Source organism: Galleria mellonella, unplaced genomic scaffold (genome assembly GCF_026898425.1).
Source record: "Galleria mellonella isolate WM207_F2 unplaced genomic scaffold, CSIRO_AGI_GalMel_v1 utg63, whole genome shotgun sequence".
NCBI lineage: Eukaryota > Metazoa > Arthropoda > Insecta > Lepidoptera > Pyralidae > Galleria > Galleria mellonella.
Genome location: NW_026442130.1, coordinates 4,249,105 through 4,273,043, shown reverse-complemented (window position 1 = coordinate 4,273,043; position 23,939 = coordinate 4,249,105). Strand labels below are relative to the sequence as shown.

The window sequence follows — 23,939 nt, the reverse complement described above, 5'->3', positions numbered from 1 at the left end:
GATGTACTCGTATTTGCCTTCAATTTGCTGGAGTTTCGTCAGATGACCAGAGTAGGTATTTATATTCAGATAGTTAAAGTATAAATGTTGTTTCTATTATTGTTGTGTAGTCGTATGGTATTTTAATCTTATTAATATTATTTCTTTTAATTATAATTGTAAAGTATGTGTTATTGTAGTGATGCTTTCCTGGATGAGCGTATTAGAAGACTGTAAGGCTCACCCAGTGGATTAAATAAATAAATAATTTATATCAGTTATAAGAAGAAAGGGTCTTAATTTTTGTGTATAATTTTTTCTTCGAACATTAAGTAGGCTAAAAATAATTAATGGAACCCAAATTTACGATCTTTAATAAGTTACCAGAAAATATTTAAACGCATTATAATAACATTTTATAATTAAGTAATTATTCATTCTACTTATTATCTAATGTACATTTTAACAGAATCTATGGATTTTTTTATACAACATAAAATGGCAAACAAGCTGAGGGCTCACCTAATGGAAAGTGGTAACCGTCGCCTATAGACATGAGCAGTACTATAGACATAACAGAGTATACTGTTTTTCCTATGACACCTCTCATGCGTTGCCATTCCTGAGAACTCAGGTGTTATTCCTCTGTACCCTGTAAATTCACTGCCATATCCCACCCTTCAAACCGAAACACAGCCATGCAACCACAACTGAGGCTGCTTCACAGTTGAAACATGAATGGGACAGAGGTACCCAAGCAAACGACTTTTGTACAAAGTCTCCCTTTGGCAAAAATCATGTGATACATAAAATAATCATTTTTTACTACTATCATGTCATAACACATAGAGCTATTTGATAGATTGTATCGAGGAATGCATAGTCAGATAATAATTCAGATTCTAAAAATATAAAATTTTATATATTCGTAGAGTTCCTCTAAGATATAATAATTATAAGAAATAATTTTTGAAAAATTCCCTTCGAAACAAGAACTAAATAATTTCGCGCGGCCGAAGCTACCAGACACAACTAGTCTATACAAATAATACAAAGAGGAAACCAATTTAAAAAAAAAAATTACCTATAGGAAACTTCATTATTGACCAGGAACATAAGCTATATCTTATTTTTAATAAAATTCTATCTACCCGTGCAAAGCCGTGCCAGGTCACTAGTGTGAAATAAAGCAATATAGTTCTGTGTTATTAAATTTTCTACTTACATTCTATTATATCTTTTTATATCTAATACATAAAATTAAATAGTTTACACAATAATAAGATTTTGTTACAGAAAAAAAATCTTAATCTCAAGAAAATACAAGATAACCAATAATCAAAAATAATAAATAAAAAATTGTTGTTCTACCAATATGATAATTTGATAAACTACACTTGCATATGAGGCTCATTTTTTCTTTTTTTTTTTTTTTTGTTGTTTTCCGAACTATATTTCTTTTAAAAAAATTTTTAGTTTTACTGGTAAAGTATTTCATTAAATAAATTACATAACGATTTCATTCCACCAGTATAATAAACTTTTCGGAAATACCAGTTTCCTAATATAGTTAATTAACATTTGGCCCATAAAAACAATATCATAATCATACTGTTATTTCTATTATGTGGAGTCGGCGTATCTTATTGGACAATTTACTATCGTAATAACAAGAGTAGGCATACTAAAAACGTAAGTAATATAATAAACCAAATAAAACAGAGACACTATAAGCTCGACCCCTGTCACGTTGGATTCAATTATACCAGGGGTGGCCAACTAGTCGATCGCGACTATTAGTCCAGTCGATCGTGGCAAGGCAAAAAATATAATATTTTGCAAATCTAACACAAGATGTATAGACACAATGCTCACTCTAATATAAATAAGTAGTTGCTAAAAATAATTTTTACTTTTATATTTTCCCTCTTAATAAAATAAAAAAAATATATACTACAATACTACATAATTATGTACTGAACTATGTTGTTTCATTTGTGATTTCAAGAAGTATGTAATTGGTAAATCACACGGGGTTTCGTCAGTAAACAGTAGATTTTGGGTTTAGTCAAGTCGGTCACCCCTTTTTTTTTAACGTCTGGAAAATGCTTTATGCAGACCCACCTTGTGGGGGGTGAATGGGTACTGTGGGAATCCCCCTGTAAAGTGGGAGTGTACCCACCAAAAACCAGACGATATACCCTCGAGGTGCCATATGTCGGAGACATGGGTTCGCTTTCGCACTCACCACATCAAGTCAGCCACCCCTGCATTTATACGGTCATAACGGTGACATTCTTATAAATTAATAATACATTTGGTAATAAAAGAATGACCTGACCGTTACTTGGGTGCGCTCTCAAAATTTACAACAATATACAATTTTTACAATTTATATTCAACGAGGAAATATCTGCATTACCATCAGTCCCCAAACTAGGCCAGACCTGTATCTTGGGGACTATGAATCTGAGTAATAATAATAATAAGTTTATTTATATGTTTATTAAACTTTTATACACCTAGAAAGTGTAAATAGTGGACTTAACACCGTATGGCATTATCTACCAGTCGACCGTAAACAGAAATAATAGAAAATATAATTGACAGTGTAACGTAAAGAACAATATTAAATTAAAACAGTAATTCTAAAATAGCATATATTAGTACTCATATTATATATATATATATATATATATATATATATATATATATATATATATATATATATATATATATATATATATATATATATATATATACTCGTAACTGATAAAGGAAACTCATGTTTCCTTTATCAGTCAAACAAGATTGTTCATAAAGAAGCATCGAGTGATTGCACGAAATACTATTTCATATACTGTGATTGCTTTTTACTTCATAAAATGTATAAAAATACAAGTTTTACTTGCAATTTCGTTCGCGTAACCGAGATATATTCAGTGATAGTAAGTAAGTAAGCCTATACGCTTCTCCATGCCATATAGTACTTATATATCAAATTAAGTTAACAGATTCACTTTTAAATATATATAGTATTAGTAAGTATGATATTTGTGGGGTAATGAGTATGTTTCCTTTACTTACCTCGTGCGTACATGCTAACGTCCCGAAGTAACGCCTCGCACGACTCCCGTTCATTTCCATCCAGTTCCCTCACGGCCTTCAATATCCCCTCTTTCCGTAATCCCCACTCCAAGCTTTTACCTAAACAAATAATATAAAATTATACAGTTTTGTGAGTTATATAGTGTAGTGAGATCCGGTATATATCTTTGCACATCACATCACCCAGTTATTTTCCAGTAGCCGTAACCCACGGCTTTACCCGGATCAAATACGATAAAACTATGTAAGATAATTAATTCTATCTGTTAATCCGGGTATATTTAATTTATGTACCAAGTAAATTCAAATCTGCGTTCTCATAAGTGTGTGAATAACAAACAACCTTTCAAAAATTATAATAAGTATTATTTGGGCCTATTTTAACGATAGATCTTTTATGACATGACCAAAGAACGCTGTTGTAAACACGAATTATATAATTAGCCAAAATTTATTTATATTTTTAATGTACCTAATAACTATCGGCTCGCACTCGCATCACAGCTGCTCATGAATAAGGATCACGAATTGATCTCGAAACTAGTCGAGCTTTCTTGATCTAATTACACGTAAATTAAACAGGTACTTATTACATTAAAATATAATGTGAGCTTACGAAACATTTATCAGTAAACTGTATTTATTTTATACATTATTTTTCTCCACATCTATTACATAGCCACTTTTATGATTATTTCTTAAGAGCTAAAATATTTTCTAGTGGTTAAACACTTAATAAATAGACATGAAAGACAGTTTTCAATTGATATTGTCAACAATGAATCGTATAAATCGCTTCTGAAGCAGTGAAAATAAATAATTGTTAATAGGATTGCGAGTGACGATCTCTTAATAGATTTACTTATCAAAGATCTTCAAAAAATCAAGGGCATAGATAAGTGTATATTGGACACTTGAAAAGAATTTCAGTGCTTATCGAGTCGTTTGGAGTGGACCTAAAGTTTAGCAAATATAACTAACTAGCTGGGCGTGTGACTTCATTCGCATAATTTATCTCATGGGAACGCTTTACCGAGCTGTAACCTCCAAGTTTTAACATTTAACTCCCAAATTCTTTATTTAAATCCGTAACTAATTTTCTGGGTATTTTTATCGAATCAGTATTTATATTTTCCTGAGGGAAAAGGACCTAATAAACATTAAAAAATAAAGACGAACTCACGTTTATAATACTAATAGGATCGCTTTATTTTATTATGTTTAAAGATATCCATTTACCCCATTTTTATCATTTTAATAGCTTTTAACTGTGACATCGTCCACGTGATCAGGATAAAATACAGCCTATGTCCTTTTTCATCCTATTTCATTTCATCTTGAAAATATTAAGTAACACTTACATTATTATTATATTATTTACAGAATGTCATAATTTGTACTTTGTTATTAAATAGCACTAACATTGAATTGAATCTAATTTATTGTTATTGATTGATTTTTTAATATACTATTATTAATCGAATGAATAATTAGTGTAATATTAAGTATAATAACTTGTATCTAGCCAATAATGAGTTTGCATGCTATAGACTACAGGGCGAACATTTGTACTTCACAATAAATCAATATCTGTAAAAACAATGTTCTGGCAAATAACTCAGTCCATCTATCTATCTCTTTTGTGTAGAATATCAAGTATTATTATATTAAAGAAATAAACTCACCAACAGTAAGGGAGAACAAATCGGACTTGTCAAGTAATAAGGCAACGTGTGCCCACCCGAATCTCTCGAAGACGCTCGTGAATACGTGTGGCAGGCGGCATTGACAGTACGACATCCGAGTCAGGGTGGGGTACTTTCCTTTGTCGTTGAACAAAGTTTGCGGCTACAAAACAAGATGAACAGTTTATTACCTATGTATACTAGCGATATGCCCATGCTTCAGACGGGTTTTTTAACTACAGCCCATTGACTCGCTGATAATACAGATTTCCATAGGTGAAAGGTTTCTTAGAATCGGTTTCAGTTTTTTTTTTTTACTTATAAAAGTTTAACAAACAATGACAATATTTTTTTTTCTCTTTATAATATTATTTTAAATTACAAAGCGTTAGCAAGACGCTGATTTTTTTGTCTTCTTTTAGCCCTCGTTTCGTTGACTAAAAAGTTCAGTTTCAATGGTAGAACACTCTTTTAATAAAAAAACAAAACATATTTGAATATACCTGACTATACAGGGATTGATTCTAATAAGCCACTTATCTAAACCTAACTTTTAACGTCATATTTTAAATTGATAATTTAGAAAAATTGCATTACAAAATTTTATAGACCATTATAAACTAAATTTATAATAATTTCGAATTAAGTCTATTACTGAATATTTTGCTGTGATATTCAATTGACACTTTAAATCTAGAGATTAGTTTAAAAAATGGTGCCTCAGTAACAATTGTGGGGTCGACCCCCTATCATTAATTAGACTAAGATAATCACTAACACACACTACTCTCTAAATACACACAGAATACACTCTCTAAATTAAATTATTAATAGATTTTTTTTAATTAGATTACTATTGAAACCTAGCAGACTATTTAACTGAACCATTGATTAGAATAATTAGCGGAATTAAACAAAATAAATCTAATCAATTGACTTATTAACAGACCGTCTTATGGTCGAGTCAACGATTCGTTTATATCTATAAAATATTATTTAAAATACTTATACTTTATTCTACTGTCTTTATTTAAACATTGTTATTATTTACACATGCGACCGATCACGAAACTTTATTTTTAGTTATATATATTTAAGCATGAAGATGAATTTTCGAAACCGGAAATTAAGTATCTTTTATATATACGAGTACAGGTATATTCTTTAATTTCTATTGAAACAAACTATAACATAGGTCCTAAAAGACTTCGTAAAAGAAATGAGCTGACAGTTTCACATGCTTGCTCGAAAAATAGATACTTAATGTAAAGATCGATTCATTACTTTATAACATATTGTTGAAGTAATTATTAGTTATCGAATTTGAATACCTTGATCCCTTTGCGAAGATTCCTCAATCGATGCATTCGGCTAACAACGCTCGCTGGTGCTGCCAGTTCTCCTTCAGAAGGGGGCTGCAATAAAATTGTTTATTTGCTAATAACTTCATTACATTTGATCCAATAGATGAAAAAAAATATGAAAATCGGTTAATAATTATGTCAATATATTTAAAGGGGAAAGGGGCGTGGACAACGCCCACCCTAGAATTGTCTGGTACCCAGCCCAAAATCCGAGTAGTGCTTTCAGTTAAGCGCAAAGTCAAGTCTGAAAGTACAAATGAGCCATTTTTTAAACCCTCTCCTCTTGACAAATAAGTCTTAAATAAATAAGAAGATGTAGCATAACATACATGAACATGCACACGCACACGCACACGCACACGCACACGCACTTGCATTCATACATACACTATTTGATAACTGGGTATTCTTTTTTTAAACAACTAAAATATTTCTAAAAATATTGTATAATATGTGAATTATAAAAATAACCAAAATTTATTAAAATTATAAAAGCATTCAATAAATGAAATTAATAACAAATCGAAACATTAAATCAGTTAATCGATTTTTTCTTGTGTACTGTTGAACGTTAGCAAACTGTCTTACACTCAGGTCATATATTCAATTGTTCATATTCATTCTATTCTATTGAAACAAACCATAAAATAACTATTGTTGTTTCTAAATAAGAATATATCACGTTTAAATTAACTACTAAAACGTTATGCATAACAAATAAGTCCCTAGAGGGAAATACGAAAGTTGTGCTCCATTTTACCATTAAATTCTCTTGGGTAAACATCAACAAATCCCTGTTCCTAAAACCTATTATAAACATACCTACACAACATAACAACGAAAAAGTTCATCACAGAACCCAGAAGACTATTTACAACTAAACTTTGGCCGAAATTCCGCTATGTAGAGCCTGTGGAGCCAGGAATCTGGAATTTATGTAACACTCAACAGGGCGAATGCCAGAAGACTAAATATATTTATTCTGGGTTGCCAGATGCGATGTAAGTTTCTCTTTAAATTTGAATACAATTTTCTTTAGTTTACCAAAAAACTACATTCGATTTTGTAGTGCAAAATGTGATCAACATTACGGGTGACGCAAAATCGCACTTTCCCTCCTAACGTACATATACGCTTTATAAGTATTAAACTTATACTTTTTTAAATGGCAATACTAAAAAATAAATTAACAAAAGTTATTTGTTAACATTTGTTTTTCTTAAAAGATTTCATCAACTAATTTTTAGCCAATGTTGCGAAAAAAGACTTAATCCAGCAACGTGGCTTACTTTTTAGCTTTTCTGTAAAACCATTACAGTAAAATTAAACCAGCCGTGCTGCGGTTAATTATAAAAACTCAAATGAATCACTTCTATCCCTTTTACTATTATAATTGTCACTATTAATATTTGTAATCGAAGAACCATGGCCACGATACATTTGATGTTATCAAAACTGAACCGTCACATTGAAACTCGAACGCAATCAGTTTCAAACCGAACGCTATCAAGCCTGGCACGCAAGAGATGCTGTAAAGGAAGGGTAGACAGTCGGTTTGTCGGCTCATTGCGTTCCCATCCAATTCCATTAAAGCCCGCTCAATGCCAAGTTCACAAGCCTGTCGCGAGCTCTCTCGTTGATTTGTTTGTACCCTTGGCCAAAGTGATACGTTTGCGGCTGAGCGAGTAGTTGACAGGAATGGAACATTCCTTATCAGTGTTTGCTTTAGGTGATTTATATATAACATAATAACACAAAAGGTTTACAATAACGGAAACAGCCGACAATTGCCTCGGACTATCCACTATATATTAGTGGATATAGTCGTGTACAAAAGTCGATTGCTTGGGTACCTCTGTCCCATTCGTGTTTCTACCGTGAAGCAGTTGTGTTTGCATGGCTGTGTTTCGGTTTGAAGGGTGGGATATGGCGTGAATTTACTGGGTACAGAGGAATAACACCTGAGTCCTTAGGAATGGCAACGCATGGGGGTATCATGGGCGAAACAGTATACTCTGTTATGTCCATGGTAGTGCTCATGTCTATAGGCGACGGTTACCACTTTCCATCAGGTGGGCCGTCAGCTTGTTTGCCATTCTAAGTTGTATAAAAAAAAGCTTATTTATTTATAAGCTTTTTGCCTTGCTTGCTTTTTTGTAGTAACATTCGCGTGGATTTTAGAAGGAAAACCAATGGAATGGACCACTTCTAGATGGCATATTATCAAAATTAAAAAGATAAAACATACACGAAACAAAAAGAGACGATTTCTATAAAATAATGTTTTGACGTATATACGTCTTATAAAGATCCCTCATTATTTTTTTTAACATCGTTTAATTACAATTTTACTATATTAGTTAATTTAACTATAATTCAGCCCGTCTATGACTCGATCAAAAACGGAAGGGGTAAAGGAATCCACATATTTGCAGAAAAAAGTCCAAGCTCGAAAGATGAACAATCTAGTGACAATGGACCATATGGTCATACGGCCATATAACTCGTAATACCAGATAAAGTAAAATAGCCCTAATTTAATAACATTTAAACAATGGCTTGATTATTGAATCCACGAAAGTCCCAATTTTCTCCTAATTTTTTTTATGTTTCTTCTACGTTGTAACTACGAAACTGCGTTATGTACAATAGACAGAAAATAGAACCTATAATAAAGATTGTGTATCACAAAAAAAAACTACTTTATTCATTTCATCAATCAAATTAGTTACTATTATTTAAAAACTAAATTAATGAACTGATTTTGATAAAGTTTCTATGAGATGAATGTAAAAGTATATCCAAGATGGATCTGTTCAAATCTATAAACGACGGTTACTACTTTACATCAGATGAGCCGTCAGATCATTTGCAATTTTAAATTTCACAAAAAAAAAGAAAAAAGATATCTTTTACATAAAAAAGGAATTTTCCAAATCGGTTTACAAATGACGGAAAGATGAGGTATCAAACATAATAATAGTACAACCGAACTGAGAATCTCCTTTGAAGCAAGTTGAATGTTACAATGACGGACAAGGGATATCAAAGGTTAGCATTATATAATTTCATTTGATACTAGTAGGTAATGATGCGAAGAATGGCTGTATTATTGAAAACATTCCAAAAGGGTTGCCCTTTGATGTTATTGTAAACCATTTATATATTTAGATTGATATACAAGGAATTGGCATTTACATATTTATTTATTTATTTACACATACACTAAACAAACCTTTCATTTAAATGATATCATTAGTTAAATACAATTGCTCTTAAGAAAAATAATATAAATTATACATATTACATCAGACAAAACAACATAATAATGAATATTACACAATTATATAATAACATTACTATTTTATTTTTAATTTTGAATAAAAGAAAAACATATAAAAAACAAAATGAATGTAGCAGTATTTGTGTAAAGGACCTAACTCAGCATATGTCGCAGTTTCAAATCTAAAGCTACGACACTGATTTTCAGTAAGCCCTAAATACGTAACTATGGTATTGTAATCTCGCCAACGCAATGGGTAGGGGGGAAAGGGATTCGACAGGTCAGGTCATGTCAGGTCGACCTCCACGTGGTTCCCCCTGGATACCATCGTGACTAATTCTAGTTTAATTCGTCAGGATGGGCTAACTGACCTACTTTCATCTTCATCTGTCATCCCCTTCACTGGTGCCCCGCCAGTGTATACCAATAGCGTAGACGGGGTTACCATACCATTATCACCCATTAAAAAAAACGCAATGGGTTACTTAAAGCCTTTTTTAAAATCCCTAAATCAAAATAGTAAATTGTCATTGTCTCTATATTTTTTTTATTTATTGAAATTACTGATAAAAAAAATATAGTGCAAAAAACAGACTTAATGTTAGTAGCATTCTCTACCAGTCAACCTGGGGGTATCATGGGCGAAACAGTATACTCTGTTATGTCCATGGTACTGCTCATGTCTATAGGCGACGGTTACCACATTCCATCAGGTAAGCCACCAGCTTGTCATTCTAAGTTGCATAAAAAAAAACCTTAATATAATATCGTAGATGGGTAAGGAAGGGATTGTTAGTAATGACGTCTAACAACCCCACTACTACCAATATACCCTGTCAGGTCTATCTCTAGGTGGTTCTCTCTGGAAATCGTCGTGATTAATTCTTGAATTCGTCACGAGAGGCTAACTGATCTACTTTCACGCTGATCTATCGTCACTCACTAATGACCCACCAGCGTACACCGATACCGCAGGCAAGATTATTTTTCTATTTTACCCATCAAAAAACATCATATCGTGTAAACAAGTTCGTGTATAGGAAGGGAAATTACCAAAAAAATATATTATTAATGTTTTACTTGTTTAATTTCATTTATTTATTTTGTGATACATAAGTAGATAATAATGGATGGTAAAAGACGATAAGTTCTCTATGACTTATATCTGCTTATTTATTATTTTGTAGTGACATCATCCAATTTCTTCCATGTTCTCTAATTAATCCCGACTTTTACAAACAATTGCATTAAGATACTCTGTTAGGCGTTTAATTATTTAATTACGAAGGGTACGTAGGACTAATAGGTAATCATGTTAAGTAATTAGTTAATTATCTACTCCTTCAGCTATAAAAACCTTGACCGAGACTAGAATACCTTCCAGTATCTTAGTTTCATTATCATTATAAAACAATGTACGTGGATCGTTACATTTACATTCTTATTTTAATTATCCGATGTCTTGTATATATATATATATATATATATATATATATATATATATATATATATATATATATATATATATATATATATATATATATATATATAGTATCAAAGAAAATTTACAATAGCATAATTCGGCCTACTATTTTGTACGGATCGGAGTACTGGCCAGTAAAGGTGAAAGGAGATGGATGTGCGGAGTGACAAGAATGGACAAAATTAAGAATGATTATATCAGAGGAAGTATGAAAGTAGTGCCAGTGATATAAAAGTTAAGAAGTAACCGTTTATCCTGGTATGGGCACGTGATGCGCAGGAATGAGGAGCATATTTTAAAAAAAGTATTAAGAATGTATGTAGATGGCTATAAGAGCAGTGTTATATTTCGACCTCAAAATATAACAATAAAATCAAGTAAATTTTATATTTTTATGGGACAAATAAATGGTCGCTGACAAATTCGTCTATATATGTCTCTATCTAATGTATATACTCTCTATCTATCTACTATTGTGAGTCATAGTGAGCCCGATTTTGAGACACCGATAAGGTAGGTTACCTTTTAACCTATTTTAATTTGCTAGTTTCCCAAAATTACTTTTTTATGGAACGTCGAAAACAAAATTTATAATAATATTGACTTCAACCTATTAGAAAGTTAGTTTATATTGGTCCGTAGAATAAAGATTTCACTGTAATATCAAATTGAAGTTTTATTTTTAGAGATAGATTTCGAGAAATAGCGGCTCAGAATCGACGCCACTGTATTGGAATTACTTGATGTATCGTACATAAATAATTACAAAACTGTATCTCTATAGATTAAAAAATATTCTCATAGTCTATATATAATCTTTGTTAAAAATTTTTCAATTTCATGAGGCAATACAACTGAATTCGACTCGTTATAAATCACTCCAATACGCAGTATATACCTATCCCCATATTATATCTACATTTTTGCTTTTGACGCGGATTTCACGGATTAATTTATGGGCTTCCTAACAACAGCGAGTTAATTAAACACTTTTGCGTTACGCCTAACAGCTATTTAAGTAAATGAAGAGAATATGAGCACCTTTCACAATATTACCTACATATATAGGTATACAGGTTTCGTTGCGGTCCCGGCATAGAATGGACCACCCCTTCCATTCCCGTAAATGTCGTAAGGGAACTTAATAGTCGAGAGATAAGCAACAGCAATTAGGCTTTGGTGATGTTTAAAGAGGGATCTTTAAACATCACCAAAGCCTAATTGCCGTTGCCAAGCGCGGCAACCACTGGTAAACCCCCCATTATGGGAAGCCACTATTTTCAGCAGTGGACTTTTAACGGCTGTTATGATGATAAGTACTCAGAATTAAATATAAAATGCTCCTTCATTTATTTAGAAGGTTAAAACTAAAACAATTTTTCAAAGTTTTAAATTGTTTTGCCAAGAATAATTATTATTACCTTCATTTCTTTAGCCGTCGCGTAAAATAACATGTCTGTGAAGTATCTTTTTCAAGTAGCAAAGTTTTTAATATTTTGTTTGATATAAATATTTAATAGGTATCGAAATTGTCGTTCCTTCGCTGCTTATCTAATTTACTCTCTCCCAACGGTCGTCTACGTGAAAAGTTTAATAGTGTTCGGAGACTATCTACCAGTCACACACGCCATTGATCAAACTTGTCAATAGATAAATGAATAAATAATAATACATAAATATAAATTGTTTATGTGTATGAAATTATTATTATTATTTATACAATTTCTTTTTTTTTGTAGTTACTTGAAAATACACCCTTCATATAATTCTCTCAAGGGGGAGACCTATGTTCAACAGTGGACAGATGGCTGATATTTATTTATTCTTTCATCAGATATCGTAATAGCCATTCGTACTTACTGTACGGAAGTTGTACAGCTAACTAGTGAACTTCGTTTTTTTATTATTCTAACATCATTGATTACTCTTAGCAATAAGACCGCCTTACTGTACTTATACAATTGTATCGTTGTGTTTGTAAACTGTCTTTCTTATTTCCTATATTGTATAATGCAAATAAAGTATACTCATTCATTCATTCATTCATCAACTACTGGTTAATGTTAGAATAAAAAAAAAACCGCCGCTGTGTAGAACAATTATAATATTTTATTGCGAGCAAATTAAAATGTTACAGTCAGACGTGATTACAAGGAAAAAGATTCGTGTGTATTGCCATGTACAAAATTAAGAAGTTAATATTTGCATTTCATTGCCAGATGCAAAATAGAAATTAATGTTAGTTTCTAATATTTTATTACATATACTAATATTCGAAAATTATATATTAGAGCGTATCAAATAAGAACTTCTATATAGAGATTTATGATACCTATAGACACCTAAGTAATATTGATAAATAAATAAATATAAACAGATAAAATTATTTTGTAACAAACTTCACTAATTGAAAAAGTAATACAATTCAAGCCAAAGCGGGTCGCAAGTTAAAAATATTTGTTCTCAAGTCTTCAGTGCTCATTCGATCATTCTAAACGAATTAGAGGAGTATAATCACGTAACAGTTCGATATATACGTGACTGGAAAACTTAGATGGGTGATTTAACCAGGATCTATACCTGCTTGTCTCTTTTCAGGTGTTAATACTAGTGATGTACCGAGTCAACATCACTCGAGTACTGATTCGAATATTTTGTGTTTTTTTAACAGAGTCAGCCGATATGTTCAAATGTTTGAGTACTCATTATACAGTATTCGGTTACACGATATTAGAATATAGGTTTTACGTATTCGTATTTTCATATAGTGATTTTGTTTTTTTTTTTGTTTTTATTTTATTATTATAGCCACCTTTCACCATCGTACCGTTCGCTATCGGCAGGGAATCCATCGTTACACCTTAAATTCAGAATGGTCACGCACAGCGCGGTTTTAGAGGAGATTCTATAGGCGACGGTTATCACTTTCCATCAGGTGGACCGTCAGCTTGTCTGCCATTCTAAGTTGTATAAAAAAAATTCTTCCCGCGAACACTCAGGTTGTGGAATGATCTTCCTGTCGAGACTTTCCGTAGAGATTACAGCATGGAATTCTTCAAAAAGGGCGTATTAAAGTTTTTAAGGGTCGGCAACGCGCGCTTGACATCCCTAGTGTTACAGGCGTCCATAGGCTACATGAAGCCCATTATATAATGCCACCATAGTTGTATAAAAAAATATTTTACTGTCGTTATCTTAATTTATAAAAAAAAAGATAATAAATGGCAACATTTATTATCTTTAACAAAAGTTAACTACAGAAAACAATTTAAAAAGTACTTGAATCTGATAATCGAATAAATTACTTAATTGTGTTTGTAAGCACTTGTCCGAAGCCTTAAACTCGTATCAAAATTCTTTATAATTCTTTTATAACTCTTACCAAAATACTCGAATACTAAAAAAGCCGGCTTGCCACATCACTAGTTAATACATGCCATGGCTAGCTAGTTCGCCTAGTAGGTTAATTTATAACTATTATTTATACTACTGGCAAAACCCCCCTTATGAGGGAGGCTATGTCCAGCAGTGGTCAGTTAACGGCTGATACAACAATATACCAACAACAGGGAGTTCATCCTCATGTCATACAGCCTCAATGGTCGCGTACTGCGCGGTTTCAGAGATGTTTCCTCCCACGAACGCTCAGGCTGTGGAATGAGCTCCCTGCCGAGGTTTTCCCAAGAGACTACAGCATGGCGTTCTTCAAAAGGGGGGTAAAGAGGTTTCTTCAGGGTCGGCAACGCACGCGTAATACCTCTGGTATTGTAGGTGTTCATAGGCTACGGTAACCACTTACCATCAGATGGACCGTATGCTTGTTTGCCACCTCAGTGGTATAAAAAAACCTATTTAGATTAGAAAACGACACAGGTTCCTTTTATTACAGAGAATCAATATATCCCTATCACGTAGATAAGTCCGCGAGTAAAATTTAATAACATCTATGTTTATATAATAATTTATATAAAAAATTATTGGTACGCATTTGCAGCGAGAGTTGGATATGTAAGAAAGAGGATTAAAGAAGATTACCTAATAAATGCGTTCGAAATGCAAGCATTACTTAGGATTTGCGGAAAGACTGGCGACCACATTTATAATACTATAGTACTAAAGCTAGTTATAAATAAGAAAGGACTTGTTATTATACTTACTAATATTATAGGTAAACGTAAAAGTAAATTTGTTATTTCTTGGTACCTAAACGCTGAGCCAATCTACTTAAAATTTGATGTAAACAGCAGCGATATTTTCAAACTGATACGACGTCATAACCTTCAAAAAGAACATATTCCTTTTTAAAAAGTCGGAAGCACACCTGTAATTCCTCTGATGTCGCAGGTGCTCATGGTCGACGTTGGTCACTTACCATCAGGTGAACCGCATGCTAGTTTGACCTCTGTGTTAGTAGAAAAAAATTACCTAACCTAAATTTATTTATCTATTTAGTTAGCGATATAATAAAATTGTATCAAGGGCAGTAAACTACCTTTACTAAAAAACTTTTTACTACGTTTATTTGCTAAAGCAATAAACGTAGTAAAGTTTTTTTTTATTTTCTATTTAGGAAAAATTTTAGTAAATTTCATCATCGAGTGGGCACTTTTATTTGACCTCTTTTAAAGAAAAAAGCTGAATTCATCATTCAATAGCCTTACAGAGTTTGTAAGAGGACCCTCTAAAAAGAAAGCTGGTTTTAACGCTTACTATACCTACTACTATGTAAAATATAAATTATTTACCTTCGGCAAAAGGTTACCTACTCGTATATATCCAGAATATCTGTGTCTGTCTGTATGTCAAAGTTTTTTAAATCCATCCAGCCAGTTCGATTTAAGCGTGATTATATAACTAACTTCACCATATATCTTTACAAATTTTCATAATAGGCATTAGTAGGTTTCAACAATAGCTGAGAATCAGAAAATAATTTGGCAATATGTTTTAATAGAGTTACACTGTTGTAAGTATTTTCAATGGGTGAAAATAGAATGGAAACTCCACTTACGCTATCGGTATACACTGGCGAGATAACAGTTAGAATATTTAACCGTAAAATTGTATATTACGATTTGTTAGTCAAGATTCTTGAAGCCATTCACCATTTCTACTATTCAAAGAATGGACTTCGCAAAATTAAAAAGGAAATCGGTCTTGTTTCGTCATCATCTAAGATGTGTTCTAGATTGCTCCTCGTAATTTTGATAAAAGATGTTAGACCAGGCAGTTAGTCCATCATAATGAATTCCGCAAGAATTAACCACAATGGTTTAAAAGGATATAATAGGATAGAAGATAGATAGATAGATACTCTTTATTGTTTCCTCCAAAAGATTAAAATAGTAAACTTATTATAAATATAAATAATTACAAGAAATAATCACATTGAGAAAACAATGGGCGACCTTATCGCTAAGAGCGATCACGCTAAGAGGATACCGCATGGATGTCGACCCAATAGGGTATATTGCTGTCATAGGTGGACGTCAGCTTGTTTACTATACTCAATAGTATAAAAACAATTAAGATAAACACATCGGAGACCACTTAAGAAATATCAAGTTTAACAACCACTCACCCTAAATTAACTAATTAATTCCCTTAGGCACTTTTATTGCGAACTTATTTGGCGGATCTCATTAAGTCTATTATCATTATTATAGTCTATGTTGTGCTATAAACTACTAAACTGTAATTAATTGCTTGTAAATTTTTTATTGAATGCAAGTCAAATGGTAATCCGACTAGATAATACTGGGGAGATATGTATCAGTATGAAGTGAAATAAGTGGCCCATCGTGACGAATTTCTCAGGGTGACCGCATAGAGATCGACCTAGCAGAATAGCAGTGGGTCAGCTAGTCCCTCATCATCATCATCATCATCTCAGCCATCATCTGTCTACTGCTGAACATAGACCCCCATAGACTGTCATATGGAACGGTTTTAAGACACCTGCATCCATTGACTCCCTGCATTGCATTTGAGGTCGTATCTCAATCTAGTGAGAGGCGTCCAACACTGTGTTTAACCGTACGGGGTCGCCACTCAAGAATCTTTTCATCAGAGTCTCAAGCTACTTGACCAGCCCATTGCTGTTCCAGCTTGCTTATCCTTCTTGTTTATAATTCCTAATGGATTAATTAAGGATAATACCTGCGCTTCCATATTTCCTGTTACTAAAAATCCCTTCCACTCCACAAAATAGGTTAGAACTTTTTCTATACCCTTAACTTACTTTGTATAGTATTCTTATGTCATTCTATTCTATTCACTTGTAAATAGATTTGGAAAAGGATCACCCTGCAGTATTTGATTAAAATGTAATTAAATTATATTTTATTCTAACTGAATCCCAAGAATTTCTCCCTTAAATTAATAATATCCTATATAATTAATCTAATTTAATTATATCTGTATGGGATAATAAATTATGATGCATCTGTATACAAAATTTAATTGAAATCCGTTCGGCTGTTTGAGCACGATTGAGTAAGAAACACAAACATTTTTACAAATTTTTATATAAGTACTAGCCGACTCGGTAAACGTTGTTTTACCATATACATTACTTTAAGAACTATACATGAAAATCTATCGTACTACAATTATTATATTCGATTGTCATCTTGCAGCCCTATTGCGGCATATAAAAACTGCGATTAAACAATAGGGGTTGATCGTAAAAGCGTGAAAATATGAATTTGTATGTATTTTTTAATGCTAAATCATAATAAAATAAAAATAAAAAAAATTGTCAGAAAAATAAAAAAAAAATATTTAGAGGTGGGTCACCCTTATCATTGAGGGGTATGAAAAATAGATGTTGGACGATTCTCAGACCTACCCAATATGCACGCAAAATTTCATAAAAATCGGTAAAGCCGTTTCGGAGGAGTTTGGTAACAAACACCGCGACACGAGAATTTTATATATTAGATATAATATAAGTAGGACAGCAGAATATTGCAAGTCGTTTTCAAAGAAATATATAAGTAGCCGATTGGTATATTCATCGTGTTCTGTAATTTCGTTGTGTATTTCCTTCAATATAACAACCGTGATATTCGATTTAATCATGTAAAGGAAAAAAGTAATAACAATATTTGTTGTTTACTAATGAAATTGATATTATACTTATATGTAAGTATCCAATAAGAGGTACGTTTATTTATTACTTTTTTTTTATACAACTTAGAATGGCAAACAAGCTGACGGCCCACCTGATGGAAAGTGGTAACCGTCGCCTATAGGCATGAGCAGTACCGTGGACATAACAGGGTATACTGTTTCGCCCATGATACCCCCCATGCGTTGCCGTTCCTGAGGATTTAGGTGTTATTCCTCTGTACCCAGTAAATTCACGCCATATCCCACCCTTCAAACCGAAACACAGTCATGCAAACACAACTGCTTCACGGTAGAAACACGAATGGGACAGAGGTACCCAAGCAATCGGCTTTTGTACAAAGTCTCCCTCTGGTAAATTACTATTATATGATATTTACTTTAGTCAAAAATAATTAATTACGGTTAGAAATTTCCAATATTTATTCCCAGGCTATAATTCCAGCAAAATCAAGTTATGAAACATAATGTACGATGGCAAAGCTTTTAGATGTATTTATGAATGTATAAAAAACATTATTTTTTCAACCGACTTCAAGAAGGAGTAGATTGTCAATTCGGTTTTTTTTATGTTTGTTACCTCATAACTCTGTCAGTTATAAACCGATTCGGAATTTTCTGTTCAGAAAAGATATTCAGATTGGTGCCATTAAAATTTTGATATGATAGATAAGGATGAAGACAAGCCAGTTGGCCATCATAACGAATTCAACAGTTATTAACCACGACGGTTTCCAGGGGAACGGTGTAGACCTGCTAGAGTATATTGCTACAATAGAAAAGTTAGATCCCATTACTAGCAATTCTAAAAAACTAACTAGATACCAACTACTAATATAACTAATATAGCAAACTAGAAAAGATTATAAGTGAACTAAACTAACCGAGTTCTTCTACACTTATCATCAATCACTGGTGTCTTAGCTGTCTTTATTATTAGGTTTTATGTACCAAATTTTTAGTAGAATTTTTGGTAAACGTACTTCAATCTTCATGACTAGTATGTGTTTACCCCGCACGTAAAAATATATTTGTCATTACATTATCATCCGATTAAAATATATTAAAAGAAATTTTATATAATTTATAATAAATAAATACATAGCTTTCTATAATACATGCATTTCCGCACGTATCACACATCACAAGTCAAAACCATATAGTATTATATTATCTATGTCAAAACTAAATAACATAAATTCATTTGTACAGAATACTGTCGTGGGAATCAAATTTTCTAATCAACATTTCAAATTACCACGAATTTACGGCTCTGAAATACTCATTCAACATGAAGCCATCTCTTTGAATAATATAAATCTCGTGCAAATCTTGAATTAATATTTTCCCACATTAGTTATTCAGTATGAGCCCCCATAAAATCAATAAAGCTCTTAAAGCAGAAAGGTACGGCCTCATAAATTCCTGGGCCTTAGTGCCAACAGCATATATTATACCTAACATATGAAAGAAGATAATAACTCCTCACTGAAATTTCGCAAATATTCGACTATCTAATATTTACCTAAAAGAGGGAAGAATTTTGCATTGCTAACAATATAGGGTATATTCATGTCAGATCAACCTCCACACTATAAAGCATCGTTGTTTATTCTTGACGAATTTGTTACGATGGGCCAACAGATTTTTTTTATACCACTGAGGTGGCAATCAAGCATACGGCCCACCTCATGGCAAGTGGTTACCGTAGTCTACGAACGCCTACAATACCAGGGGTATTACGCGCGCATTACCGACCCTGAAGAAACCTCTTTACCCCCTTTTAAAGAACCTCATGCTGTAGTCTCTTGGGAAAACCTCGGCAGGGAACTCATTCCATAACCTGAGTGTTCGTGGGAGAAAACATTTATTGATATAACTGATATGCTTTTATCATCTTTCACTAGTGTCTCGCCAGCGTATACCGATAGCGCAGGCGTGGTTACCATTCCATTACAATCCATATAAAAAAATAGATACCAAATTTATATATATATCAATTTTTTTATACAACTTAGAATGGCAAACAAGCTGACGGCCCACCTGATAGAAACCGGTAACCGTCGCCTATAGACATGAGCAGTACTATGGACATAACAGAGTATACTATTTCGCCCATGATACCCCCCATGCGTTGCCTTTTCTGAGGACTCAGGTGTTATTCCTCTGTACCCTGTAAATTCACGCCATATCCTACTCTTCAAACCAAAGCACAGCCATGCAGACACAACTGCTTTACGGTTGAAACACGAATGGGCAGAGGTACCCAAGCAAACGACTTTTGTACAAAGTTTCCCTCTGGTATTATTAGTATAATGTAGATAGTATTAGTATTATATATGTGTTATTTTTTATACGAGTATATATTTTTTATAGAGTAAATACATAAGTATTCGTTTACATTACTTATATATATGTACCCTATATTTTTCTGTTTATTCCCTTATTACGTTGTAGCGTCAATTATATTCTCTGTTACTCCTGCTTACGGTTGACTGGTAGATTACGCTAAATGGTGTTAAATTAGCCTTTTACACTGTCTAAATGTATTAAAGTTCAATAAATAAATATTTCTATTAGTTGTGTAGTACTCATAGTACAAGATCTACTTAGAGTAAAACTAGACAACGTTATACAGTCTGTCCAAGGGTATTTATATATTTTCCATATAGGGAATAAAAGAGAATAGTAACAAATTTTATTCATCTCCGGATACTACCACTATAGGGATTTAATACCACATAGAAAATACTTTGATGCTATGGTGAGCATCATGGTATTTATTACGTGGTATCATAGGAACAACAAACATAAAACCTAGTACGAGTTAATACTGTTCTGTATACTGTACACTTAAGTACATATTTTAGACACTATTGTTTAATCTATGGTAACAATTATATAGATTAAAAAGAATAAATAATAAAATGCTTGTTGACTCGTTAAAATAAATTCAAAATTAATGTCATACTTTTAGATTTATGGACACTGTTAAAAGGCTATTTTTCAATTTGTGTCAAAAAACCTAATATTATGATGTATCTATTTGACAAAAAATGCGAACATAACGTCTGGAATCCATAACGGATTTTTTATGCGAAATACGTAAAAAGTTGGCTCGAGGAAAGCTATAATTTTTCTCCGTTTGAATTATCAACTGCCAGTACCAAAAACGTCTCGGCTTGTTAATCTTTGTTCTAGTTTAGACAAAAAAGTTTCGTTACAAAATTTATCTACCTATCTTTAAGTGCCTTAATACCTACGTACCTAATTCATTTCTAAAGCTACTATATACTCGTATATAAATATTTAAAAATAAAAGAAAAATATTGGACAAAAAAAAATTTATCGCGTTAAGTCCTGATAGTGAATTTAAAACTTTATTAACCAATATTTATTAACCAATATTTATTAACCAATAATATATATATTACGTTTATTAACCAATATCAAAATTATTTTTTTGTATGCCACATAAACAAATATTTACATCTTTATCATGTTAGTATCTTAAAAGAAAAACAATATTCATGACATATCTAAAGGATAATATCTGTCTAATGATATTGAAGGAAAATAAACATCCATGATATTGATATTTATTTTATTACAAAGGTTTATTACAGCCAGCTAGATGGTAGCATTACCAGAATTTAACGCGCGCGTTACTGATCATTTTGACAAAAATATCTCAGAATCGCGCTACTCAGAAATTTCACTACAAACGTAGTCAAATGGATTCAAAATACCATCCATGGCTACTTGGCACGAAAAATGGTGCATTTATTACGAATTCAAATCGTCTTTATTCAAACAGAATTGTTTGCAAGCCCTGACATGTAAATCGTCCTTTTTAAATATACTTCGAAAAGTTATATTCTGCTGCGAAGAGCTCACAAAAAACTCAACAGTTACTCTTTTGAAACTTTGTTAACAGACAACATGCATACTGCAGACAACAAAGTCTTCTGGCGAAAAGAGTTGGCTATAATAAGTAAATCATACCTGATCACCCATGCCAGTGATAATGGGTGTATTCCAATATGCAGCCAGTCTCGCTACTGGTTCCAAGGCGAAAGCGCAGGCTGGTCCCACGAAAGCGATTACGTCGTCTTTGAAATGCATGTCCGCGGCCAGACCCGGAGCTATCGCCCCTGAACACGATGGGTAACTGTGGACAGAAAACCGACTTAATAAAAAACAATATCTTTAGTAAACTGCCTGATTACAGAATATTTTTAAAGGCTTCTAAAAAAAAAAATTTACAATTTATCTGTATTTTTTTTTTGTTATCGATTTGATAGTTTTTTTTTTGGCACCAAACGGAAGTAAAATTTTACTTCTATGTTGGTGCTACTTTCCTTTGTATAATATTATTTGCTCAACCAATTCTGATGAAATGTAGTTTACCTACAGCATGTTCTGTATAGGGCTTTTACTTCTCGTATCAAATTGAATGTGATTTTCATATTTGTGATCCCGAAGATCGTACTAAAATCTAATATATATGTTATGTTAATACTCTATTTAGAAACCATCTATTTCCGCAAGTTAAAAATTAAAATTGAGTAAAAAACTTTATTTAAAGTCGTTAAATCTTTTTCTAATAACAATAACAAACAGAATGACAAAAAAATAAATTATGTGAGTATGATTAATTAGTACTGATTATTTCGAGTCTCCCTATGTAATTTTTCATAGAAAAAATATTTCGGAAACCACCATAGACAATCCGGATTTTTTTTTTATCTAAAATAGCGTAATGATGGCTAAGGTATAAATACAGCAAATAAGTTTAGACTATTATAGATATAGAATATTATTTGCATGCTTGTAAACATTTGCTTACTTTGAAATAACAAACCCTGTAAAAACAGTACACCGGCTGCATAACAAGTGGCGCGCAGCTCTCTATCGTCTTATCGTGAAGTTTATACTGCCCTCATCACATCAAATATCATAACAACAATATTTATTGTACTTATTTTCTACCTGTATATCAAAAATATTAACATCAAATACCTAGATATAAAATGGATATAGATTTACGTAACTGTACCCCAAATTTCTAATACATTTTACATTGGCGATTCAACCCAGCGCGCGTAGGTAGAATTTTCGAAATGAATATATAGCCTACTTTTATTAGTAGCTTTTACTAGTGAGCTATATATTGTATTCGGCATAAATAGTAATCTATATCCTTTTCCATCCCTTATAATGCGTGAATACCAAATTTCATAGTCATTTGTTAAAACGTTAAGGCGCTATAAGGTAACAAACAAACAAGCTTGCTTTCAACTTTATAATATTATAGTAAGCATATTATAGTTTATTAAAATAGCTTTATATTTATCATTAGTTTTTGCGTTTACAAACGAATAAACAATCAAATCTTTCTTCTTTTTAATATCAGTATAGAAATATCGATAAAATAAAGTTTTAAAGAAATTCGTTTACTTTCCAAAAAAAAAACAATAAATCACTATTCAATACTCAATAGAAGATTCGTTGTTGAGGCATAAAATTTTAATTTTCAATTGACGGTACATTATTATTACAGCCCGTTACTTATTGAACATAATATTCAAATTCAGAATATAATGTAGACTATAGAGTAAGTAAATATAGCAGATAGGGTACAATCTGAAATCAATTCGCAAAACGGAATAAATATCCCGAAGCAACTTGGGTCTAAATCTTACTAATATTATACCAAAAAGAGAGAGATTTAGACCCAAAACTGAAAGTTTGTAAACATGTTTCGATGCTTGTTACTGAATCACAGTTAAACAACTGTATTTATTTGAACAAAATTTATTTTTATTAATACATTCTTACTAATATTAATAATAAATGAGAAAGTGAGTTTGTTTGTTTGTTACCTGATAGCGCCTTAACAGCTT

At 32.1% G+C, this 23,939-nt stretch overlaps 1 protein-coding gene across 1 annotated transcript in view; it reads right to left on the bottom strand.

Annotated features, from left to right (window-relative positions):
• Positions 1-23,939, bottom strand: part of LOC113521806 (atrial natriuretic peptide receptor 1) — an 84,535-nt gene that overhangs the window by 54,687 nt on the left and 5,909 nt on the right. The window contains exons 2-5 of the mRNA XM_031909910.2: positions 22,039-22,204; positions 6,104-6,187; positions 4,773-4,935; positions 3,067-3,186 (exon numbers count right to left, since the gene is read on the bottom strand). Coding sequence (XP_031765770.1) covers positions 3,067-3,186; positions 4,773-4,935; positions 6,104-6,187; positions 22,039-22,204 — 533 coding nt within the window. The remainder of the gene's footprint in view (positions 1-3,066; positions 3,187-4,772; positions 4,936-6,103; positions 6,188-22,038; positions 22,205-23,939) is intronic.